This window comes from Aspergillus fischeri, genomic scaffold (genome assembly GCF_000149645.3).
Source record: "Aspergillus fischeri NRRL 181 1099437636264 genomic scaffold, whole genome shotgun sequence".
Lineage (NCBI taxonomy): Eukaryota > Fungi > Ascomycota > Eurotiomycetes > Eurotiales > Aspergillaceae > Aspergillus > Aspergillus fischeri.
The window spans coordinates 5,879,312-5,903,691 of NW_001509762.1; the positions used below are offsets into that span (position 1 = coordinate 5,879,312).

Here is a 24,380-nt window from a genome sequence, read left to right on the forward strand (position 1 = left end):
ATTGGAGAGGAGCTGTATGGGCTGTTTAAAGATGATGCAGCGTTCAGGCGTCATAAGGCTGGACTTCGCATGCTGCCAAGGACAGCGGAAACGGTCGAGAAATATCTGAGTGTATGTGACTTATGGGATAAGTCCACGGGTGCACGTCTGACAACATCCATGGTTGATTGATCGTCAGAACTTGCAATCAGTACGTCATGAATTTCATAACTCTTGACCACAGATGGCAGCGCTGGAGTACTCTGGTCTACTCTCTCAGTCTCCTCGTCTTTACATGGCGGCTGTATCCAAAATCAAGGCCCAGTCTCCGCCCAAAGACTCAAAGATGTCGCCATGGCGAAAGATTGCCAAATGGAAGAAACTGCCAGAATACCCCGCCATACTTCGCTTGGATGAGCGCACCTTCCAGAAGATCTACCAACACCTCTCACTAGTCGATCAAGTGTGTCTATCCCTCAGCTGCAAAGAGCTCTTTTACCTATTCAGGAGCACGATAGTACAGCATAAAGACCTCAAATTTCCACGGCTCTTGCGTATCAGGAATCCAATCCTGTGCGTGAACAGTCGGGATGTGCCACGAAACCAACTTCTTCGACTTGAAAACCACCATTGGGCCTACTGTGCACAGTGTCTAAAACTCCATCCCCGGAAAGAATTTCCAAGATATTTACTAAGACGATCTGCGCTGGAGAGATCCTGCACTTACTACGCTGGTATAGCTGACCTATGTCCCTGTATCTCTCTGACAGTTCGAGGTCGAGACCAGCTTATTAAGATCCTCAAACCACCCGCGAAGCCAAAAACCCAATATGGCCTATTCAGGTATGATGTTAGCAATGGAGGACATCCCCGTCTTGGCCACTGCTGTTCATATAGCACTAGGACTGGCTACATTGTGCGAGTTGCTCTCGTTTTATATATTAGGGCTGGCCAGTTGTGTCTAGCAGGTCAACATACTATAAGCTTCTATTCCTCAAATGCTCATCTGACAGCTGAGCCTACCTTTGCTTGTCCTCATCAAGATCTCCTATCTCTTGTCCCTGAGAATCAAGCCGCAAATGATCTTCAGATGTACCAGACTTTGAATTCTTCAAAACCCCATCAAGATCTTCTGTCTCTTATCCCTGAAAAGCTGGTAAAAGCCTGTCCCAGGTGTCTGACTTTGATTACGAAAGAAACTTTGCCTGAAGAGTCTGAAAAGATGAAACAGTCTGTTTTCTGGGTGGCGCGAAATCTAGGAAGCTGTGAATGGCCAGCAGACCGTCCTTGGCTTGAGCAGTGTCGTCTCACTGGAGCACGGTTTTTGCTTAATGAAAGTTACTGGTGAGCTTATTAAAGGATCTACAGAGAAAGAATTACTGAAATTCTCCTATAGGCATCGGTCGCAGAACTTGCTGATGATGATGCAAGGTGTTCACAGTCAGTGGAAAAGAGATTACTACATAGAACAGGAAAGAAGATTGCTTCGACATCGACATCGACATCAATGCATAGCCTCATGAGCTGCTGATAAGGGAGTCCAGATAGCTAGTACCATCCCAGTGCTACTTCTTACAGCGTTGTGTTGTTGAAGGAACGAGAAAAGAGGAAGACTGACTGAATAATTGTTGCTAAATCAATGAGACTACATGTCAAGCTCCAGCATTTCGCATCCAGCATAGAAAGCGGCGACACTATGTACGTGAATTGATCCTGTCACCCTGATAATTAAAGCCCTCACGCCTGCTTAGTTCGCCCACCTCCCGGTGTTCCCGCCAGAATCGAGTCGTACGGCTTCGGCAGGCCCACGTAGAGAAAAAAAATAGGCGAAAACCGAAGGGTAGTGAATGGTGGCAGGTTGACACTGAGCCCATACATTCATATGTCATCAACACAAGGAAGGCCATGATTAAAACCCAACCCACGAGATCAATACCTCAACGGAAAGACACAGAGACGCTCTTTGCTAGGAACTATGCGCTAGACCTGTTTTCCAAAAGGCACCGTTTCCCATCCCTCGGTTGTATGAGTCGGAAGCTTCGAACACCACATGAATTGCTCCTGCCTAACATACTGCTGGTTGTAACGCTCATAGACTCTGCCTTGCCTGTTTCGATCTGCATCACCGTAAAAGTTCTTTTCAATATCGGCCTTCACAGCGGGCATGGCTGTGTTATTGTACCAAGTGGTTTGTGCCGTGTGGTCTTGCTTCCGCACCGGAGTGTAAACAGCAGAGTGGTATGTGTTGTCTGTACCGCTTTGTCCGGCCGTGTCTGTCCAAGGGCACATGTATGTGTATCGATAGTAGAAGTAGCCACCGGGTTTGTGAGACATATTGGCTTTGATTGTATGTTGGAAGGTTATATGAGAGGTGATGATTTGGAGAGTGGTTATCACAAGATGCGGTAGCAAGAAGGCAAGCCGGGGGATTTTGTTAAGATATAGAGGCTTAGCTGCCATTTGGCGCCTGAACATCTCTCATATATGCAACTAGCCAGGTGTCATGTCATGCACTGTGCCATCAATCAGGTGTTTAGTATCCAAGACTCTAGGTAGGCTGTGAAATGGCTGTGCTTTAGTCCACGTTCAAATAGCCTATACAAGCAGCAAACAAATAATACAGCTCAGCATCCACCACTGGCACCACACCCACAGAGAATGCTAGCCCGTAGTCCTGACTACGCGCGGCTGCGTTTGGGCCCTTAATTCTAGTCATGGAGCTGTTTCTCTCCCTGGCTGTGCAAGGCTAGCCAGTTGATGTGGTTCTTTGGACTAGGGTGCCTTGCAAATGCGGAAAGGGACATGAAGGCTGGGTATGTACTGGAACCACGTTTGTCGATTAGCAAGGATGATAAATCACAAGATGAGGATAATGCTCCTCAGCCTCACAGAGATGATAACAGCAATCTCTGGGGCTAAGAGATGGCGCTAATAGCGGCAGATTCCAAACGCAAACAAAGAAAAGCACCGTCTGATTTGCATGAGAACTTGAGAGACTCGCATCGAAGTTGGGGTTCTCGGACTCAAAAGCTATCGCAGTTGTAGACTGCACACTCCACACTCCACATTCAGTCCCACCGAGCCAGTGGATTAAGGGATCGAATGAAGCTGACGAGATATCTGATCATCGGCGTCTCTGCGTTGCTGTCTCAAACTTAGAAATGCATATTCGTCATGTGGAGATCCTCTTGGGGAAATGTCCATCTTCTTTTTGTTCCATAAACTCAGCGTTCCATGGAAGCCTTTGTCCTGAGGCTGGGAGACTCCAGAGGCCGGAAGTGCCCAGAAGGAATACAATACGACCAGCCTGTAAGAATGGTGTCTGTATCATCGATGAATGAATAATCACATCTTATATTCCGCCTCAAGTACATCACATCAATATTTTAGCAACTGCATCAGATAAAGGCAAGATAAATTGGCAATGAAAATGGGTATACACATTTCGATGCAACTCCAGTGTAAAGGAAATGCAACAAAGAAAGGTAATAAGACGGCTCATTCTTAGTCAAGCATCAAGTGCACGTTGGCCACAGTCATTCCATCAAGGAATGATGAGAAAGAAAAGAAAAGACAGGTCGCAAATCACCAGAGTCATATACATCTCGACGCGAAGAAGGGATACCGAATCCATCCACTCCGACTTCCACTCATACGTTGACTGTCGAACAATTTTTAGCCCCTTCGAGAGGATCTTCTCGTTGGCAACGTAGCCGTCTTATCACTGCGTCTGTTCTTAGCCTCGGGCTTTTCTTTTTCTGTCTTCGCGACGGCTGTCTCTGAGGGATCCTCTGGATCCTCTAGTTCTTCCGCTTCACTCAACTGCTCTTCGTTATCTGATTCATCGTCGACTTTCTCTTCGGCGGCGTCGCTGCCATTCTCGCTTTCTGCGTCATCTTCGTTATCCTCTTGCTCGTCGTTCTCTTGTCCCCATTCATCCACTTCCATGTCATCCTCATCGCTGTCTTTGTCCACATAACTGACCCTCTTCGATGTTCCGCGGCTGCTGCGTCTCCGAGCAGATGTTGTCACTTCTGCAGGGGCACCCTCCTCTTCAGAAGACCACCCGTCCTCACCCTTCTTCTTTTTCTTGGGTGTTTTTGAGGTTGTACCAGCAGAGGATCTGCGGGGTCGTGAAGTCTTATCTTTCTCCTTTCTTGCTTTCTTGGCCGAGCCATTGTTACCGTTCGTATCGGCCGCCTCTGGTTTTCTCTTCTTGACTTGCGCGTTACTCGATGATCCGTTCTTTGCTTTCATGACAGACCGAACAAGACGATCGAGAAGGTCTTCGGCGTCTTCAGGAAGGAAGTTCTTTTCAGCCACCTCCTGGGCTTCTTCGTGGCTGTTCATCCGAGCAAAGATCGAGCTTGGCACTCCGACCTTGCCAGGGTAGGTCTGGAGAATGCTGGCAGCGCCAGCGCCCCCGCCAAATCTGCGCTGCTGGGAGTAGATGTCCGCAAAGCGACGAATTGTTGCTTGTGCCAAGTCCGAAAGCGTGTGGAGACGCGTGCTGATTTCGTCTGATTTGGTAATGCCATCCCGCGTTTGCTTTACGCGCTGTGCGACATGGAATATCAACGACAAGTTGTGCTCATTCGCAACGGCCGTGAGATAAAAGAGGATATAGCGCGCAAAATCAGTCAGGTCGCGAACCTGCGTCGCTTCGTCCAGGTCGGCAGACGGGTAATCTGGGTGGTATGCGAGGAGAGAGAGAAGACGAGAAAAGATCGACTCCATGACAGTCTCCTTCTGGCCACTGCTCTGAACCTGCTGTGAGAAGAATGCCGCACGAGACCGCAGCCAGGTCAGGGTGCTGTCCTTCAAGCTAACATTCGGCTCGAACGCAAGGAGGCAGGGAACAATGTACCAGCGGTAGCTCAGATGTGACCTTTGCACAAGTCTCTTCTTGAGCTGGGAAATGAAGCCGCTTCTCACGGCTAAGATGGGATCCTGAGCCACTAGGGCGATGGAATTGAAGTCCAGCGGTGTAAACAGTTGGTCGCATAGACTGATTGTTGCGCACAGCTTGACAAGCGACTTGGCGGCCAAGAGGCGAAGGCGTGATTTCTGTGTGGCTGGTGTGTCCTTCTTCTTCGACAACTCGCCCTCGTTCGCCACGAGTTTATTCAATGTCTCGAATACAGGTACGGCGTGGGCACGGAAATCGTCGTCGCCGTCCGACCCTTTTTTGGCTCGAAGCCGATTGACAATGATCTTGAGAGCCCATTCCTTAGCAGCGGTTTCATCGTCCACAGTATCTGACCAGGAGTAACCGGCATCAGGCTCAGGGGAACGATTTGTTAAGAGAATCTGGTTTACAGCGATCGAGATGATGGCGTCACTTTCTTCATCCGCTTCTGATGGAGCCAGGAGATTCAGCTGAGACAATGTTGCCAGTTTAGTCAGAAAACGATCGGATCCGTATTTCCACTTCGAAACGCATGCTTGGATCAAATCCTTCGCGTACATTTCTTTTTTATCAGCGACCGCCATGAGGATTGAAACGGCATGTTTGGCGGCTCGAGGGGATGGGCTATGAAGAGCATAACTTCTAAGAGCCTGTAGGAATTTGCGCTCTTTGGGGAGTTTATCGGCAAGTTTTCGTGCGAACCCGGAGCAGGCCTTGAGGATCTCTTCGGTCCCGCCGGCAGTGGTAGTTGTCGCCTTGGGAGCTTGCGACTCAAGGTCTTTGCACATTTCTTGAACTTGAGCTTCCAACACTTCTGGGTTCTTAGACGAAATCTCCCGTAGAATCTCGTGTGCCGGGTTGGCGAGACCATGCTCGTCTGTCCGAGAGAGTTCCATGATCGCCGGCGTATGACTTCGGTTAAATATCAGAGAACTGCTGCGGTACAGCAATGGAGTGAACGTCTCGAGCAGTGAAGAATTGTTGGAACTCTGAATGCGTCTCGCCAGCTCTCTGATGGCCTTGACGACAGTGCGATAATCGCTGGTAACATTCATCGCAAAGCGAATAAGCTGGTAGTTACGACGATCGTGAACCTTGGCGAACTTCCACAGATCTGCAGATGCTCGCGACGAGTCTGGGAAGGTTTTGGAGAGCGAATCGATAACTCGAGATAGTTTAGTCTTGATTTGATCCTCATTCTTCTCCACTACTCCTCCCTACATTCGCCATTAGCGTCTCGACCAACTATGAATTCTTTCATCACTTACATTGTACTCCTCGCACGCCTTCAGGTAGAAGTCCACAAAGTTTCTGACAGAGATTTGCCGACCTTGCATCGCGTAGAAGACCTTTTTGGCCTTGTCATCTAGCCCCGCGAGTAGAGTGAGAATGCGACGAACACGTATCTTGTCGATATCGGCATCGCTATCGGCCTCGGCACTTTGTGATTCTTTCTGTTTCTGGGATTGACTGGAACCGCTCCGCGATAGTTTGGGCTTGATCGGAGGATAATTGAGGGGAAGGAGAATTTCGAAGAGCACACGATCAATTAAGATATGGATCTCGGGATCATTGGTATAGTAAGCATCGAAGATCTTTGACGGCCCATCCTTGAGTAGCGAGACCACCTGTTCGTTCCCTTGCTCGACGTCGCCCGCTGCAACGGCCCAGATTCGCGCCAACGTCTTCGTCGCATGCTCTCGTACCTGAGACTTCCGATCTTTGACTCGCTCTGCAAGGACGGCAAGCAACGAATCCGAGGTCGAGAAGCCGCCACCCAATCCGAGTTTGTTCACAACATCTGATAGACCGAACATTCCGACCGCATCAACTGCCGCCAGTCTGACTTTCTCATCTGCGTCCCGAAGCATTGATGACAAATTCTCGATGAGAGTCTGCTGCTCGTGCTCACTGAGACCAGAGCCACCTGCAGATGTCAGTAGAATGCGGCCTATGACAGTGACCCAGGCAGCTCTAACGGAAGCGGATTTGTCAAAGCGCCGGCTGAGAAAGCTTTCATATGTGGAGCTGTGTGCCTGCGAGAATGGCTTCGGGGACAAAGGCTTGACAAGCACGTTGGGCTGAGGGATCATCTGCGCATACTCTGCCAAGGTTACCGGTGGGTAACCTGCAGGATCCATCGGCGGAGGTGGAGGTGGGCCGGCAACTCCAATACCAGCAGTGAGATCACCTATCGTCTGTGTAGCCAGCAGACGTAATGATACTGATTCAGCGGACAATTCGGCCTCTAGTTGGGGAACCACATTCTGCAGCACATCGGGGCAGGCCCGCCAGAGCTCCCGGATAAGACGGTGAGCTTTACTCAACTCCTTGACATCCTCACCCTCTTCGTCGGAATCATCAAGGTTCGGTTTGCGATGATGTTTCGAGGACCCGTTTGTGCCCCCAGAGCCAGAAGCGTCAATGATCACATTGTTAAAGTATTGACTGATATGACTCGTCATCCTCTCTGGACACGCTTGACATATGGCCTTGGCCATGTTATATGCTGGCGGGTAGTCTTTGAGCAGGAGTGTGCCCTGTTTTGAGTCCACCGGCGTATCTGCCTTCTTGCTTCTCTTGTTCAGGGGTTCTAGCACGCGGGGGTCAACGCGCAGAAACTGCGCCACGACGATGTCTACCACGTCGGGCGCGAGGACTGGCGACTCATCGATCACAGTCACCAAGAGGCGGGTCATGTCGAATTCCACATTCTTGGCGATTTCCTCCCCGGTCGAGGCCTTGGAAGAACCGGAAACGATGTCGAAACACGAGGTGAAGAGCGGGATGATCAATGAGTCCGGCTGATCCAAATCGGTCATAAGCACAATGCTCTTCACCTCCGCCAGGGAGTTGAGAACGTAGATGTGTTGAGCATTATAGGTATTGGACGGATCCCCAAGAGCCGGGATGATGGAGGTCACGAAGCAAGTGAAAATGTCCTAGTGATCACAATCGTTAGATCAAAGCCTAGAACATCTAGAGAACATCTCCATGGGACCTGAAAGACAAAAACAGTAATGCAAACCCCGATTCAAAACGCACCTTGAGCTGATTCCCCGTAAACGGCGCGTCAGGCGCGCAAAGACGCAGAACATCAACAATGCAGCAAGCCGTCCAAGCTCGAACTCCTTTATCCTTATGGGCCAGCAGATTCGCCGTCGCCAATTCCTGCGAGACCTTTCGCAGGGATTCCTTATCAATCTCCTCCTGCTCGAGTTTGCGAAGCTCCTGCGCGAGCGTCTGTAGACGTTGAAGTAAATCGGCGATGGGGATGGCCCTCCCCACGCGCCAGGAAAGCGGCTGATTGAATTTGAGACTGCGAAGGCCTCCGGACGTCTCTTCGGGCTCCACGACCTCCGTGACGGTGGAGGGACCTTGACGAGTGCGCGCAGGCATCGTGGACGAAGCGCGGGGAAGCCGGGGAGGGATCAGGGCGTAAGCTTCAGCACACCATGCGCTGGAATAGGAGAGATCAAGGTTGACAAATAGATGCAATGAACAAGAGTCCAATCTCCGAGTAAGTAAAATAAGCGACGGAGATGGATACAAAAGAGATGGTTGGCGACAGACTTGGACGGGGAGGACAAGCAGACGAATCTCGAGGCCCGTCTGTCCGTTTCGAAAGATCGCCGGCGGTTTCGACTGTCACCGCCCTGAAGATGCCGCCCGGGACGCGTCGCTCAATAATAATAGCGTGTTTTTGCTTTGCCTTTTTCTCTTTTGTGGAGCTCTCTCTATTTTGGCGAAGTCACAGTAGTATGTCGGTATCAAAATCACGGATGTTGATGTTCCAATATTGATGACTTTGATTTTTGATTCGCTTACAACCTATAGTTTGATCCTGATGAAGTCTCACCGTCGCCTGTTTTAGCTGCGTCTGCTAGCCACTTTTGTACATGAAATCTCTGACTCCTTGACGTGGACTACACTTTAACAATGTATGAGGTGACATTAATTATATAACTTGAAACCGCTGTCTGAGTGCTCGTGATCGCTGAAATGTATCATGTATCATGCATAATTACCATATGTCCGACCGACCGAATGCAAATGCAAGTGCCCATAATCAACGCCTAACTGAACAACCACGTCTATTTCGGGCATGGAAAAGCAAACTGGGGTATATAAAAGAAAGAGACAGATGACCATCAGAGCTTGGGCGAGTACTTGCTCATAGCCCGGATCTTCTTGCCATAGATATAGAAGACGATGGGAATCGGGATCATCGCAACCGTGATGAAACCAAGCAGACTCGAGGCCCAATTTACGCCGAGCTTATGGTACATCTGCACGGCAAAGAGCGGGAAGGCACCACCGAGACTGCTCCGAATCAGAGTATTGGCAGCAATAGCCGAGTTGGCGAACATCATGTACACATCGATGATGTAGTTGAGACCCTGCATGAAGATGACCAAGATTCCCATGCCGATAGGAATCCCTGCAAGGACCTGAGGCACCCACGAGATATGAGGGCTGGAGGTCCAGCCGAACCAAAAGAGACCAGCCGGCAGAAGCACGGATGCGATCATCATGGGGACCAAACGCTCCTCAGGGACAACGCGGCCGTGTTTCGCCAACTTACGTGCAAACCGAGTCTTGGTCTGCCAGACGATCAATGCCACGCCACAGATCACTCCAACCAAGATCCCGATAAAGGGAAGACCGGCAATGCCTCCGTTGGTCCAGCCGCGAACCTCCATGAACGAAACGGGGTACGCTTCGAAGAAAAGGTACAGAATTCCGTACACCAGTGCCAGGTAGATCGTGATGAGCAACAGGATGGGCTCGAGGAAAAGCATTTGAATAGGGCGCAACAGGTATTTGTTGACGATCTCGGAAGCGGTAGGGCGACTTTCGTCGAGAAGGCTGTGCAGTGCCCAGTTGCCCGTCTCGCGGCGAAGGCGAGCTGCGCGTCTCTGAAGGATGACAGGACCGTAGGTCTCAGGAACAATGAAAAAGGCCAGAGTGCCGAAGGCCGCAGACGGAATCATCGTGATCCATGCAGTCCAGCGCCAGCCGAGATACGACTCGGTGATAAATCCACCGATGATAGGGCCAAGTGTAGGACCAACGAAAGTGGCAGCCGAGAACAAGGCAATAGCCACAGCACGGTCGACGGGATCCCAGAAGTCTGCCATTGCGCCGCCAACAACCGCTAGAGGAGAGCAACCGAAAACACCGATGAGGAAGCGGCAGATCATGATGGTCTGGACATTTTGTGCCACTGCTACCGGAATCTGGAAGATTACGAAGATGGCGTAGCCCAAGAACAGCGGCAGCCTGCGTCCATAGAGCTCAGACATTGGAGCCCACACGATGGGACCAAGAGCGAATCCGAACACGACCAGGCTGGTAGCCAAAGTCATAACCTCAGTTGATACATGGTACTCCTTAGCCGTCACCGCAGTTGCAGTTGAGAAGACGCTGCTAGCGAAGGTGATCCACATGGTCATCGAGGATAAAGTCATCGTCAAGACCCATTTTTTCCAGTGTGGCATGTTCTGCGGGTGCTCAGGGTCGTCTGGGCCATCCCACTGTACCAAATTGGGATCTGCTGCTGGGGGTGTCTTTTCGGCCGGTTGATCGTCTGCGCGTTCGATATCTGTGCCCTCCGTCTCCAGGTCTCTTGCATCAGGGCTCTCGGGCCCCGGCGCTCGGTCTTCCATATCGAAACTATCTTTAGACTTTGTATTCAGATCTGATGTATGAGGGACTGATAGGGTCTCTTGGGTGATGCGAGGAGTCGTCTCGTTGGAGTTGTATACTCGATCGTTCTGTTTTTCAGAAGCCATCACTGAATTTTACCGGATTCAGTATTCCTGGCTCTGTCTCTCACTCCTGAGTGTAAGCTTTTGACAACAGATGAGAGGCTGACAGCACGAGTGATAAGGGGAAAGATCAACAAGATCTAGTAGAGCAGTCTAATCAGTAGAGGGATAGAGTACGCTGCATCTGATATCTGCGTCCCTGAATTCCCACGGAGGGCGTGTCCAGACCTTTAAGGGAACCATCTTGTTCCCAAAGTGGGCCTACAGGGAAAAAGCTGATAAAGCAAGCAGGCTTCTGGAGATATCATGGGAACCCGACAGAAGAGAGCCACTAAGCAAACTAGTATGTAAGAGATGGAAGAGTTCCCCCCCACCTTTCGCACTGGGTCCCTACGGAGTAGTCCTATGGTTATGTCCGATGCCGATATGCCGATGTTAAATTGATACTGGACAGGGCCCCGGTGACCCTGTTGCCACTGACTGATTTGAAGGGAAAAATAAAAGGCACCATTTTCGCACATTATTGATTGGTCTTTACATCCCGAGTACCTTGTGTTGTGGATTGATAATCACATCAAATGAGGTCATCGCAGCGTGGGAAAACGCGAGCCCTTAACTCCGACTCCGTCCATGTGTCAATGTGAAAGGAAAAGATTTTTGTGGCTTGGAAATCTTCAAATCGTCAATATTGGATCAGTGTTCCATGGACCTATTATTCATGCCTGACGGTCCACGGAGCAAAGCTTAGCGTCGCGACTACCCGCTCTTTTCGCTCTTCGGCGCCACCGAACGACCGACCGAGATAAGTTGGGCGAATAAGAGCAGGTGATTGGACAAATATTCAGAAAATTCCACTTGTCTCGGCCATTCAGCCGCTTGATCTGGACTGACCTTGCGGCCGCCGACAACTGACTCGGTAGATGTTGATGCTTGCGCTTCCGATCGATAGATGGATTCGACCAGGCCGTAGAAAATTCCACCGACGCCTCTGGACCTCATATGACTTGTATACGGAGTTAGTAGGCAGCTACGTATAGTGTCCATTCTCCCCACAGACTTAATCCTGCACTAAAGTCTCACGTCAGTTTGTGTACATTATTTTATGAAATAACGGTTCGCTTGATCCCGTGGTTAGCTAGAGGCCTGTGTCATTTTTTGATAAGAGGGTTGAGGAGCAAGGCTCTCATTTCCTCCAACTCAATCACAGGAGGTGGCTTTGTCTGTGAGATTCTGACTTGCGCATAAGATGGAGTGCTGAGTGATTCGTTATTTTCTCAATGTGGCCTAGATCTTCTGTATGACTTGTGCAACTCATCCCAAGCCCTCGGCCATTATGCGCATATACCCAAAGTACCCGCGAACGTCCTTAGTATCTATCTATGATGGTGAGGGGAGTGGGTATCCATTGTAGAGTACGGACTTACAACATATGCATAAACCACGGACTGACCACAAACCATGACATAATTTCAGCAGTGAGAGAAGATTAATGAACGGTTCTGCTCCGTACCCATGATGGACCTCTGGTTGGAACTCACCTTCTCCTTCCACATGGCAGAGCATTGATCTACTTAATACTTTAATACTTCAAAGTAATACAAGAAACCTCACGATGGGTTGAGGGTTCTTTACTCGCTTCTCACTTGAATAGAATACCTTTTAATATGTTAAGAATTCTGTTCAGTCATATATGTACCAGCTATCGAATGAGCCAGCAATTAGGACATAATATGCTCTATGCTGTCGCTGAAGATACATTGAAAAGATATGGTGAGAGATCCTGCCCCCAGTGTAGAACCATCAACATGTCCCATATTCCTAAGCGGATATCCAAAGACGCTGCGCCGAGTCCCATTGTGAAGATGAACGCCTCGCTGTATGCTTAATTGGCAGAACAAATAAATCGCTGCATAAACGCCGGTAGTTGCAAAGCATCCTCTCTGCCCTTAAGAGCTACTATCCGCAAGGGAGTCTTCATCCTTTGCTCGGAGACCATCGATTGCCTTTTTGACCTCCTCGGTGGCGATTTTTCCAAAGCTATTCTTGGTCTCGGCGTCTAAAGATTGCGCATTCCCCACTCGCTCGTATAGCATTCGTGAAATAGTACGGTTGATATCCGTGTACTGGTCCTTCGAGACCACCTTTGAGCGATAATACGGTTTGAGTGCTCCTCCAACCAGCTTTTGAATGTCAGATTTGACCGTTAGAGATAGGCCAGGGCGAGTGGGCGAGCTCTCAGTTGACCGTGCTGTCAACCGTAATGCTGCCCTAGGAATTCGAGAACGTGGGCGGCTTGACCCAACATGCGATGGTGTCGTTTCTCGGACATCGTTATTGGAACCTGATGGTGACACAATCGGCGAGAAGGGAGGAGACGATTGTTCTGTCGGCGACGCAAGTTGTACGGGGGAGATAGGCCTGCTGCGAGGATAGGGAGGAGGTGTCGTAGACGAAAGTCGAGGCGAAGATTGATTGGAAGGAGCAGGCGAAATTGGGGGAGAAGATGGACCGATACTGCTGTGGTCCGTGGGAGCAACCGAAACGGGTGCAGATGGGCCATGCGAATTGCTGCCGCTAGGATTCGATGCCTCTTCTACTTCTTTCAGGAGAGACTGAAGGAAGCTGGGCTCGCTGGAACCTTCATTGATTCGAGCAGAAGCCTGAGCAGCTGCTCTAGAGGACTCGCCGTTTTGGAGGGCTAGAGCCGCTAGCTCTTGCGGCCTACGGGTCCGAGGACGTTTGAGCTTCCGCTCCGGCTCGGTAGGTTCTGGCGAAGGGGATAGTGTTGGTTCCTTGCGCTTTCTTGCTGCACTGGGGTTGTTCTCTATCTCGCGAGCTCGTTCAAAGGCATTCCAAGCCCTCATCTCTTCAAGAGATTCCGGTTCAGGGGTCGGTTCTCTTGGGACGCGAGGTCGTGATGGTCGTGGCGCCTCGATATCAAGGAGAGCAGCAGTGTCCCGAAACCGGTTGCTGCCGCCTTGCCGCTCAGCAACCTCGAACCGGCGCTGCCAGGCTCGAAACTCTCGTTGATTGGCTTCCTCTCGGCGCTGTTGCTGGATAGCACGCGCAGTAGCCCCATCATCGTCGAATGGAAAGTCCAGGTCCAGGTTCAAATGATCCCAAACTGATTGCCACACTCGCGCCCAGTGGAGAGAGTTCATCTGATTCCTGCTTTGAAGTCTACGCTGCTGCGCTCTCGTGCGACGAGTTCGCCTTTCATGCGTCCTGACAGGTCTAGCAGTATCTGGCGACAATGCTCGGGCACGTTGGGTCTGGCACCGCGAACAGTACCAGGGTCCAGATGGTACCTCGTCGAGCCCCAAGCAGTAGGTATGCGATGGCGCATCGCAGCCATCGCAAAGGAGGAGCAGCTCTTCATTGTCCGCATCCCCACAAATAAGACAAGGTTGAAAGTCGGCCAAATCATCGTCTACGTAATCGATGACCATTGAGGGATCGACATCGGCCACTTGAACTCGGTCCTCTACCGCATATGATGAGATAACAGGACCTGCAAAAAGGCCACAAAAGCCCCGAAGATTAGCACAAATCTCCAAGAATCAAGATACCACCTCAAGTGAGGGTGAGGTGGAAGTGAAAGGACATACCTCCGAGACGATCACTCAGCTCCACGAGGTTGAAGCTGCGACGACATATGGGACAGCTGTTGGCTCTTTCGACCCATGGTTTTAGGCAATTATTGTGTAGAATATGACCGCAAGGAAGTAGCTGGGCGATTTGACCTGCGTCCTCATTGTCATCAACGCCGCCCGTTTTGGTAGAAGCGTCACTTGACTTGCCTTCTACTTGAAGGTCAGGTCTTGGCACGGCCTCGGCGGCGATGGCAAGAGAATCGCTGGCGCTTTCGCCAAGGTCTCCTAAGCACACAATACAAGTGTCGGCCATGAACAGAGGAATAAGTGCCAGAATTGTCTGCAGGAAAGCTGTGAGAAGGCATGAAGAGCAACCAGCAGGAAAGATTAAAGGGTAGAGGCGTAGAAGGAGAAGGGGAGAGAGAGCAGGTCGAGTGATGTGGGGAGAAAGCAGGCGGCCTTTTGAAGGTGGACCTAAAATCCGATCTAACGCAAAACAGCCTGGACAGGAACGTGACCGGCTACCCACCAGGCGAATCAGCAGACAGAATAACTGCTAAGAACTAAGCAAAACCTCCTCATTATGATCATGCCGGCGATTAATGGTGCTTGGAGGATGCTCTGCCCTTGCAGCTCAGCAGAATGCGAGGATCCCCTCTTTGCGATCTTAGTCTAGTTGTGCAACTGCTTCCCTTTTCGAGAATCGGTAGAGCTCTGAAGTAAGCTAACGAAGTGATACTTAGCCTTCATTTCATCAGGACTTTGTAGTTCAAAATTGATTTAATTTACCTATGTAATGAGGGCCTATTCGACGGAGGAAATAGGCCTCAAGCATGATTTATTTTTAAGGCAGATCATCGCTAGTCCGGTCATCTCTGCCAGGATTTTGAGCCAGTCGGGCCAGAGAAAAAACTCAAATTGGTTCGGCGGTCAATCAGTTTGGTTCTCACAATTGGCCAGAAAGAGATAAGAGGGAATTCATCTACAAAGTACTCCAGAATGATTTTGGGGAAACACAGGCTGGACGTCCGCTCGCACCTATTTCATGGACACTGCTAGAGCGGTCAGGAGACTCATCCATCATTCCCATTCAAGTGAGCTTCTGAATCACCATGGATCTGATCTAGCGTTCTGCATGTAGGACGTGTCATGATGGAAAAGAATTTCACGTGGTGCACGAGCGGACCCAGTTCGTCAGGTGGGAATCTTATTATTGAAAAGTCTGATTCGACGAGGCAAGTATGCTATCGACATCGACAAGTGGTATCCGTTACGAGAATGTGTTCTTGCTGATTCTCCAGTTTTGAATTTATTTTGATTTTAATTCAGACGTTAAACAGAAAGAGAATCCCATCATCACATTTAAACCTCCGCGATTTCTCTGAGACGACGGATGGTCGAGCGGGTGGCAGCGGCGGCGGGTGTGCTGTAGTACAATTACATCGGTCAGTATCCGTGTCACAGTGAATGCTCCAGGCTTTTCTTTCACCAGTCTGGCCTGTTCCAAGGCGCGACGACAGAGAATGCTAGGAACAAGGGGGAGCGCGAGTGGTCGACTTACGAGACGGTGTAGGCACCACCGGCAACGGTCTTCTTGCAGCCCTTGCACTCCCAGATACCAACAGCCTGGCGCTTGACGGTGTTCTTTCCGCAGAAGGTGCAGACGTAGCGGGCGTGCTGGGTGATTTCCATCTTTTTCACCTGCTTACGCAGGGAGGCACCGTATCTGTAATGAACAAGCCATGTCAACCAACCATTCTAGCTCTCCTGAATTCGATATTCCGCGCTTTGGATTCCGGTTTCGATGGAGCAGAGCGAAATGCAGACGACTTCAGGTCGATTTTTCGATGTGAGAGGGCGAAAAGCATACCTGGTACCATATTTACCCGTGATACCGACCTCTAAAAGCATGCAGTCAGTATTTCTATCATTTTTTCATCCTTTCTCCGTGGTTTATCTCGATCAAAATCACTCACTCTTAGTGCGCTTCGTCATCTTGTCTCGTGTGCGGCTGTTGAGGTCAAAGATGGATACAGTGCGGTAAGACGAAACTCGAGCCTGCGGCTTTCTTGAGAGACTGGTTGTGGGTGGGCTCGCTTAGGGTTCGACTCTTGGCGAAGTTTAATCACGTGATATTCGGTCCATTCTGACGTATGATTCCCAAGCGCATTAAGGAAACTAAAGAGTCGATGAGTGATACAGAACTAAATGGATTCCTCTCTGAAATCTGTCAATATGATTATCTCAATTCCGGCCGATTGATCATATATTCAGTCGTCGTTTGAGAAAGCTAGCGCGCAAGCATTTCTACTACTGAAGGTCTGCGGAGTGGTGCAACCCAAGTAGAACCAGGTTCTTACACGATGGCGGTGACTAACGAAGGATTTATGGTCTTGGGGCTAGTTACATATGGATAATCTGGCTAGAGTCTACCCTGTTGTCAAATTGATCACAATTATTATTATTATTATTATGGTACTATCACTTTACATCTGGTCCCCACAAGGAGTTCACCTCTTGCTTGTAAGGAATCTTATCGTCACATGATCTTCGATAAGTCCTTTCTACTTGCGGTTAGCCCAGAGAACCGAGGTATGACGATAACAAATGGGTACGCGCGGATGTCCCATGTGTTGATCATTAAGGACGTATTCAAGATCGATGCCTGAGAATTGACATTTATATCCCTTGGACGTCTCTAAAGTTGTATCTATTTGATGTCACATAGTCAAGCTTCTTGAGTTTTCAGTCCATAGTATATTACCGTCAAGGTTCGACAGCCCTCGTATAATAACAGACATGGAATCCGAAAAGGAGTTCGACTTGGTTCTTGTTGGTCCTACGGGTTACACTGGGAGACTTTGCGCAGAGCATATTGTCAAGGACTTGCCGACGAACCTGAAATGGGCTCTAGCAGGTCGCTCGGTGCAGAAGATTGAGGACATCGCAAAGGAGCTCAGTAATCTCAACCCTGACCGCACCGCGCCAGGTAACTGAAGACCAGAGCATTGAACGAAGTCATCGCTGACGCACCTTCAGAGATTCTTGCTGTACAGCTAAATCGGAAAGAACTGGAGCCCCTCGTCCAGAGGACTAAAGTCATCATCAATTGCGTTGGCCCATACCACCTGTACAGCACTCCTGTTGTTGAAGCGTGCGCCAATCATGGAACTCATTATGTGGACGCGTGAGTGTTACTGCAATGTTATTTGAAAGATTGCGTGGACCAGAACTAAGATACCCATTGCGCAGCACTGGAGAAACACCCTGGGTTAGGGAAATAATTGAAAAGTATCACGATGTCGCGAAGTCTAACGGAGCTATCGTCAGTTACATCTTACCTGAGAAGCACTGCGACTTGTTCTGACTTTATTCTAGATTATCCCATCTGTCGGTGTTGAAAGCGCCCCAGCAGACATCCTAGCTTGGTCTGTTGTTAAACGAGTTCGGGAGGATCTCTCCTGCGACACAAAAGAGGTGACTGGTGCAATCGAGGAGATGAAGTATGTGCACCCTCACCTGCATGCAGTCGGATTGATCCCCTAATGGCCCTATGTAGGAGCTCGGGACCAAGCGGTGGCACCCTGAATACGGTGCTCACAATCTTCGACTCCCTTTCCTTCTCCGACATCCTCAAATCCACGGACCCCTTCGCTTTGGCCGCCTCCGCGCCCCCCAAGAATGTCCCCAGCGAGCCACTTGTAGACAAGATCCTAGGAGTTAGGTCCGTTCGGGACTTGGGTACTCTCACTACGTCGCCATCGGCTATGGCAGACATCACCATTGTGCACCGCAGCAGTACCCTGATGCCGGAATTCTACGGGCCACGCTTCTACTTCCGGCAATTTGTCAAAGTTAGAAATGCACTTGTCGGCGTAATCTTTCATTATGCCTTCATCATCGGCTTGTGTCTTCTGATACTCCCTCCCGTTCGCGCGCTGGTGCGGAAGGTCGTCTACGCCGCAGGTCAGGGGCCGCGCAAGGAAGATTCAGTCAATGACCGCGTCGAGTACCGTGCAGTAGCGACAGCCGATCAAAAGACAGCTGCACCGCAGCGTGTTTTCGGCAAATTCAAGTATGAAGGGTCGATGTATGCACTGACTGGTTTGCTGCTTGCCGAGGCAGCAATGGTCATCTTGGAGGAGACGGAGCGAGTGAAGAAGGTGTCCCGATGCGGCATAGTAACGCCAGCAACATTAGGACAACCGTTTGTTGACCGATTAGAGAAAGTTGGATGCCACGTTGAGACTCAGGTCTTTGACTACTGACGCCGCCACCGTTTTTGATGCCTTGCTTGCCTGCTGTCCCTAATGAAGGATGTTTTGTCTATTGATGTTACGCCCATCATGTTAATGAAACGCCAGACTTATGTAAATTAATTACGCACAGTTTTCGATAGTGGGTTGAGATCCAAGTTTGACCACAATACTCATTTGAACAAGCTAATGACCTTGGCTGTGTAAGCACCGCAACCCAAACAGTAAACCCAGACGCCTCTCATGTTATGATCGAAGTATCACACATATACTATTACATACAATCCTGTAAATAATTCACAACTTGAACAAACGGGGATCGGTGAATACCACTTCTTCCAGCCACCAAGCGATCATCTCATTCACCTCCTTAGGCTTCTCCCACAGAGCCCAGTGAGATGTATTGACCTGTTTGTAAGTCAAATGAGGGATGGTCTTTGTCATACCCTTGCCCAGATGTGCCGGAAGAGCGGCATCTCTGAGTGCTTGAATAAAGAGGACTGGGGCGGTGATGCGCCGGTCAAGGATGGCTAGTTCTTCTTTGTGGTTCACTTCTCTCGTCCGGTACCAGTTAACTGTAGTCCCATTAGCGATCTGTCCTGTTATGCATGAGATACCAAGTGTCTTACGTGGACCCCGAATGCCAGTTCGCGAGAACTCTTTAGCATAATAGTCAAGTTCCTGAGGTTCCCAGCTATCAGCACCCTGAAAACCAAAAATAGAGGGCGATCACAAAAGAGAAGAAAAACTGACCTCTTCACTGAGCAGCTTCGATGGTTGCACCTCGAACATTTTGTCCAGGAGTATTCCCAAGCCCGCGTCAAAGGCGACTTCTCCCTTTTCAGTACGACCGCCGTATAATGCGCTGAGGAATTTCTTGATAGCGTCTTCTGTACGGATGACTGGTTCCAAGTCGCCGCTTTTTAGTTGCAACTGATAGGCAAAATGCGGCGCAACCGTTGCTACAAAATCCTCCAGAGGATAGTACTTCTTAGTCGGGGGGCTATATGGTACGCAGACCGTGAACAAATGAGTAACGAGGTCTGGATACCAGAGGGCAACTCGGTACGCAAATGCAGCACCCCTGTAAAATATGGTCAGTCATAAGCACTCTCAGAATGTAAAGATTGAAGTCAGGAGGAATGTACCAGTCATGTCCTCCTACGATGATCTTGTCGGCACCAAGTTGTAATGCTAGCTCCTTGATGTCATCGGCGCACTGCTTGTGAGAGTATAGCGAAATATCCTCTGGAGCATCCTACCACGTGGTCAGCACATTTGAAATATTAGAACGAGATAGATAGTTGTATTAAGTCCATACTGTTCGTCCATATCCCAAACAATCTGGAGCAATAACCCGCAGCCCCATATCGATCAGCATGGGGATTTGATACCGCCATCCCATCGACAGGTCTGGGAAGCCATGGAGCTAAGAAAGAGTCAGTTACTCGTCAGTATGTATGTGAGTAAGGGCTGACTGACAAGGAAGATGGTAGCTCTGTACGTGCCTGTTTTTGGTTCGCTATAGAGGTAACCTGAAGATATATAGTTAGTGAACGGTCAAGATATGATTTGCGATGGTGCTTCCAGCATAATCTGTCCGACAACACAGGAGTTCTGGTCGCATGCCAGAAAAACGTGCACAACGTGCTGAAGTGACAAGATGCATACCGTATTGCTTGCCATTGACCCTTGCTTGACGGAACTGGACCCGAGGGTCGCCGGTGACGTTGATCTTATCAACAATCATGATTGCAACGCCGACCGGACAATTTCAGATATCCGAATTTCGTTTATGCGAACGCGCTCTTGCAGGAGGAATAGAGAACTACCTGGAGATCAGGTTCTACCGACTTTTGCTCTTATTTATGTACAACGAAGCTATGGATCCCCGCCAGCTGTCTTGTCACGTGCGTTTCGAAGCTGCCGAAACGTATTGGACGCCTGGACAGAGATGACAAGGCTACAAATAAGAATGGAGAAAGCGCCTGAATTACGAAGTACGGAAACCTCAACGGGATCAACGGATTGCCGATATCATTTCTGTTGTGACGACGAGCAGAGCCGGTGTGTCCATGAATGCGGTTGCCAAGTCCAGCTCTTGCCGCCGAATTGCCTCGGTTGGAGTTACTGCTGCCTTTCCCCACAAATACTTGCGGCTGCTACATCACTGACACTGACCATGAGGGATTACGAAGAGTATGGTAAAAGGCAAAGCCTAGATAATCAAGAAGATAAAAAGGCCCAACATGACATTAATAAATCACCGTATCCTCATTGTCCTCGACCACCTCTCCCCCATCGTCATCAGCCGCCCGATGGTCATCTGAACCGGTGTATTTGACTGACGCCGGAACGTCGTTGACAGTTTCGGGTACAGAAGCTTCAGCGTTCGCCTTGTCTGAGCTTTCCTTGGTCGTATCTTTGGGCTGTTGGACATCGGTGTCGGGCTGCGGAGCTTCTTGTTGATTACCAGCTTGGGTCTCTGTTTCCTCCTTCGACTCACTTTCCTCCTGAGGAGGATGGCGTGCTTCGAATTCAGAGCGTTCTCGGGAGATGGTAGCTTCTGCTTCCTCAATCTGGCGGCGTATTGAGTCCTCATCCTCGGGCCGCAATTGCCATGGCTTGTAGTACTGCAATGAAAAGAAGGGTTAGATCAATCACGATACCGGAGCCGCAACATTTGGAAATCCTGTAACATACCAGCACTGGCTCCGATTCTGTCTTCAAGAAATGTGCCATTGCCAACAAATTCGAGTGCCGGGTTCGCATCTATAAACATCAACCATAAGCTCGCAAGCTCGTAAACTGGGAGCAGCGGGCACTTACCGATTCCTCTTCGTAGTATCTCTGTTGCTTCTTTCTGAGTGCGACTCGCTCCTCCCTCTTCTTCCTTTTCAACTCATCGTACTCTTCGTCTTGAAGTTTCAATTTATCTTGTTGCTTCCGTTCAATGTCTGCTCGCCGCTTCTCAGCTGCTGTACTGGACCTCTGCGAAAGCGTCCCGAGTAGTGCTCCGAATAGTCGTTGTCCGCGCTTCCGCTCCTCATCGCGACCATTTGCTTGCCGACTGGCCCTTCGGCCCGGCCTCTGCTCTGGTGTATCTGAAAATGAAGGCTTGCGATCCGATGCTGGATGATCCTTCTCCTCTTGGGTACTTAATCGGCGACGCTTGCTATCTGGATCCGGATCTGTAGTAGATGAATTTCTTCGCTTGAGGGTGGCATCTGGAGATGGAGCAAGGATGTCGTGCTCAGGCACTGCGACTGCAGAAGCAAGCGTCCTAAGCAATCGTCAGTCTTAGTTAGCGCAAGAAACGTGCACAAAAGACCGTAGAAGACGTCGTACCCTTCTGCCATATCTGGGGCTGCGAATTCTGACGCGATATCTGAACAGTCGCAGCGAATGCCAGAAAACAGCTTCAAGACGTTTGGTAATAAAAAGGTGAGAAGAATTAACAAGCGACTGCGCTTGGATCATCCACTGTCTCGTCTAAAACTCCAAAGTCAGAACGACCAGTATCGTAAGTCTAGTCGCGATATCAATGGCGGGACTCCAACATCCCGTGCACGGACCATTTTGCCCGATCTGCTGCACCACAAGGCGTTGCGTGGAATCTTCTTTCTTCTCCTTCCAACGCCTTCTATCAATTCTCTCTTGATTGATAAACTGCCAACGCCGGTTCCCTCCTGGCCACCTTAAATTTGCGTCCAGAACCCGAAGCTCAGAAGTCTTACCGATAATATCTTTGTCGCTTGAATTAGTGGCGATATTCAGCAACCTCCATCTTTAAGCCTTTTTTCACATACCTCCCTGTTCAATACAGCGCCGACGTCGCAAATTCAGCAGCCATGTCTCGCCATCACCCAGATCTCGTTATGTGCCGCAAGCAGCCCGGTATTTCCATCGGCCGACTCTGTGACAAGTGCGACGGCAAGTGTCCCGTGTGCGATTCCTACGTGCGACCTACGACGCTTGTCCGGATCTGCGATGAATGCTCCTTCGGCAACTATCAGAACAAGTGTATTGTCTGCGGTGGTGAAGGTATCAGTGATGCCTTCTATTGTTTCGAGTGTACGAGATTAGAGAAGGATCGAGACGGGTGTCCCAAGATTATAAATCTGGGAAGTTCGAGGACAGATTTATTCTACCAGAAGAAAAGTTTTCGAAATCATTGATGTTGCGGCATGCCTTTCCTCGTTCGCCCCATACCTTAGCCGATCACGGTGCATTTCGGTGTCTGGGGGCAAGGCATCTTCTACCCTACGCTTATATTTCTCGCACCTTCCGCAAAATATGTCGGCTTCCGGGCGATTTTTCATATGTGAGAGCTTAGAAAGGGTGGACATATTTTGACAGTGACTTCGGGGGCTATCTAAATATTCTAAGAAGGTGCCCGGAAGAGCCCTACAGCCAATTCTACCTTCCAGGCCGCTTTGGTCTGGCGAATCCTCGTCTCAGCCCATCATTCTGTTGGGGCTGGACCTCCTCCTGCAATCTGTCTCCTGAGATCTCGTCAGGAGAAGATGCCTCGATCTGCATGTCGCATCGTTAGATGGTAAAGAATCAATCATGTGGTTGTCACGCAAAGCATACCTTCTTGGAAATCTTCAGGCCCTGTTCATCGGCTACACGAAGGGCATACATCCGAGAGCTTGCGTAAAGCATGCGCTCCTTGATCGACGAGCCCGACGGGCAGGTATAAATGAAGAAAACGGTATCGGTTTCAGGATAGTGGTAGAAAGTGTACCGAGGCGAGGATGAAGAGATGTGCGTCTGAACGGAGTTCGCGTCAATACCGGACTCCGCAGCAGCGAGCTTGAACGTTTCCGACGGGATGTCGATGGCCTGTATTTCGCAGAGCTCGTAGTTAGCAATCACTGAGATATCAAAAGATTTTAAGCTTCCGAATTCAGTTCCAAACTCCAGAGGACGTACCAGTTGCACCAGCCCACCATCATGTAGTCCTTCAAGAGCAGACTTCACATCATCGTCCACAGTCATCCGCATCCCAGACTGCACACCAGAGCCGAAACCACCCCTCGCGAACGATCCACCAATGCCGATGTCCCTACCAGGAGTACCGCTTCTAGCCTCCTCCTCCGCCCTCCGCACAGCCTCCAGCTCACGCTCCTTGTCCCCCATCAAATCCTCCCGTCTGAAATCTCCCTTGCCACCAGACCCCTTCTTCTCCGCATCTCTCTCGCGCCACGCCTCCTCGCTGGTGACTTCTTCCTCCTCTGTCGCAAAGATGGTAGTCGCAAACTTCTCGCTGCCTAGTTCTCGCACCAGCGTGGCACGGGTCGAGGCGAAGAGCGTCTTGGCGCGGACGGGGGCATTCGATGGAATGTATGTCAACGCGCACAGGGACGAGGAACCCGACTCGGGGCGACGGAAGAGCAGATAGAGGGGGGTTTTCGGCTGCAGCACGGACGAGAGTTGCGAGAGCGAGGGGTAGAATGCGCCGGGGGAGGAGAACCGGATAGGGGAGAGGGGGGTCAGGCTCTCTGCTGTGATGGTTACAGGGAGACAGAAGATGGAGGAGTCTGAGGAGAAGTCGTTGAATGCATCATGCAGCTCGGACGAGACTGGGAGACAAGTCAGCGTTTCTCTCTACTCTGTAGTCGGGATTGGGCATGTCGTATGCAGTATGCAGTGCAGTGCAGCAGACTGAGGGGTTCGGACTGTGGGTGAAGTGTGCTTACCTGCAATTCCTGACTGCATTTTGACTATGTGCAGTTGCGGCCTGGTATCTCAAGAATATAGAACCTAGCAACTGCTTTTGTGTGATGTCCTCAATGTTTAAGAAGTGTTTACAGCTGTCAGAAGCGGTGTAAGTTGGAGGTGTTTAGCGGGGTAATCCCGATTGCCC

The 24,380-nt window shown here is 50.0% G+C and overlaps 9 protein-coding genes across 9 annotated transcripts, besides 1 other annotated feature; 1 reads left to right on the forward strand and 8 right to left on the reverse strand.

Moving 5' to 3' along the window:
- Positions 1-1,716: 1,716 nt before the first annotated feature.
- Positions 1,717-2,313, reverse strand: NFIA_092170 (uncharacterized protein; the record flags this gene model as incomplete). Its single annotated transcript, XM_001261152.1, has 2 exons — positions 1,717-1,843; positions 2,054-2,313. 2 exons carry the CDS (start codon positions 2,311-2,313, stop codon positions 1,717-1,719), a joined length of 387 nt encoding a protein of 128 aa, XP_001261153.1.
- A 1,341-nt stretch (positions 2,314-3,654) lies between these two features.
- On the reverse strand, positions 3,655-8,287 carry NFIA_092180 (sister chromatid cohesion factor PDS5; the record flags this gene model as incomplete). Its single annotated transcript, XM_001261153.1, has 3 exons — positions 3,655-6,105; positions 6,157-7,830; positions 7,934-8,287. The coding sequence occupies 3 exons, from the start codon at positions 8,285-8,287 to the stop codon at positions 3,655-3,657; spliced, it is 4,479 nt and encodes a 1,492-aa protein (XP_001261154.1).
- Positions 8,288-9,039: 752 nt separating this feature from the next.
- Positions 9,040-10,683, reverse strand: NFIA_092190 (MFS transporter; the record flags this gene model as incomplete). The annotated part of the gene is made up of 1 exon (XM_001261154.1): positions 9,040-10,683. One exon carries the CDS (start codon positions 10,681-10,683, stop codon positions 9,040-9,042), a length of 1,644 nt encoding a protein of 547 aa, XP_001261155.1.
- Positions 10,684-12,605: 1,922 nt separating this feature from the next.
- On the reverse strand, positions 12,606-14,565 carry NFIA_092200 (putative PHD and RING finger domain protein; the record flags this gene model as incomplete). Its single annotated transcript, XM_001261155.1, has 2 exons — positions 12,606-14,170; positions 14,268-14,565. The coding sequence occupies 2 exons, from the start codon at positions 14,563-14,565 to the stop codon at positions 12,606-12,608; spliced, it is 1,863 nt and encodes a 620-aa protein (XP_001261156.1).
- Positions 14,566-15,614: 1,049 nt separating this feature from the next.
- NFIA_092210 (60S ribosomal protein eL43) lies at positions 15,615-16,163 on the reverse strand (the record flags this gene model as incomplete). Its single annotated transcript, XM_001261156.1, has 3 exons — positions 15,615-15,678; positions 15,814-15,978; positions 16,123-16,163. The coding sequence occupies 3 exons, from the start codon at positions 16,161-16,163 to the stop codon at positions 15,615-15,617; spliced, it is 270 nt and encodes an 89-aa protein (XP_001261157.1).
- Positions 16,164-16,706: 543 nt separating this feature from the next.
- Positions 16,707-16,726: a microsatellite.
- Positions 16,727-17,051: 325 nt separating this feature from the next.
- NFIA_092220 (uncharacterized protein) lies at positions 17,052-18,520 on the forward strand (the record flags this gene model as incomplete). Its single annotated transcript, XM_001261157.1, has 5 exons — positions 17,052-17,241; positions 17,292-17,439; positions 17,505-17,577; positions 17,631-17,755; positions 17,812-18,520. 5 exons carry the CDS (start codon positions 17,052-17,054, stop codon positions 18,518-18,520), a joined length of 1,245 nt encoding a protein of 414 aa, XP_001261158.1.
- A 285-nt stretch (positions 18,521-18,805) lies between these two features.
- NFIA_092230 (alpha/beta fold hydrolase) lies at positions 18,806-20,258 on the reverse strand (the record flags this gene model as incomplete). The annotated part of the gene is made up of 7 exons (XM_001261158.1): positions 18,806-19,083; positions 19,138-19,189; positions 19,262-19,592; positions 19,657-19,766; positions 19,830-19,937; positions 19,991-20,043; positions 20,180-20,258. The coding sequence occupies 7 exons, from the start codon at positions 20,256-20,258 to the stop codon at positions 18,806-18,808; spliced, it is 1,011 nt and encodes a 336-aa protein (XP_001261159.1).
- A 505-nt stretch (positions 20,259-20,763) lies between these two features.
- On the reverse strand, positions 20,764-21,867 carry NFIA_092240 (pinin family protein; the record flags this gene model as incomplete). The annotated part of the gene is made up of 4 exons (XM_001261159.1): positions 20,764-21,141; positions 21,212-21,280; positions 21,338-21,791; positions 21,857-21,867. 4 exons carry the CDS (start codon positions 21,865-21,867, stop codon positions 20,764-20,766), a joined length of 912 nt encoding a protein of 303 aa, XP_001261160.1.
- A 1,060-nt stretch (positions 21,868-22,927) lies between these two features.
- On the reverse strand, positions 22,928-24,232 carry NFIA_092250 (twinfilin; the record flags this gene model as incomplete). Its single annotated transcript, XM_001261160.1, has 4 exons — positions 22,928-23,044; positions 23,105-23,356; positions 23,447-24,096; positions 24,214-24,232. 4 exons carry the CDS (start codon positions 24,230-24,232, stop codon positions 22,928-22,930), a joined length of 1,038 nt encoding a protein of 345 aa, XP_001261161.1.
- Positions 24,233-24,380: the final 148 nt, after the last annotated feature.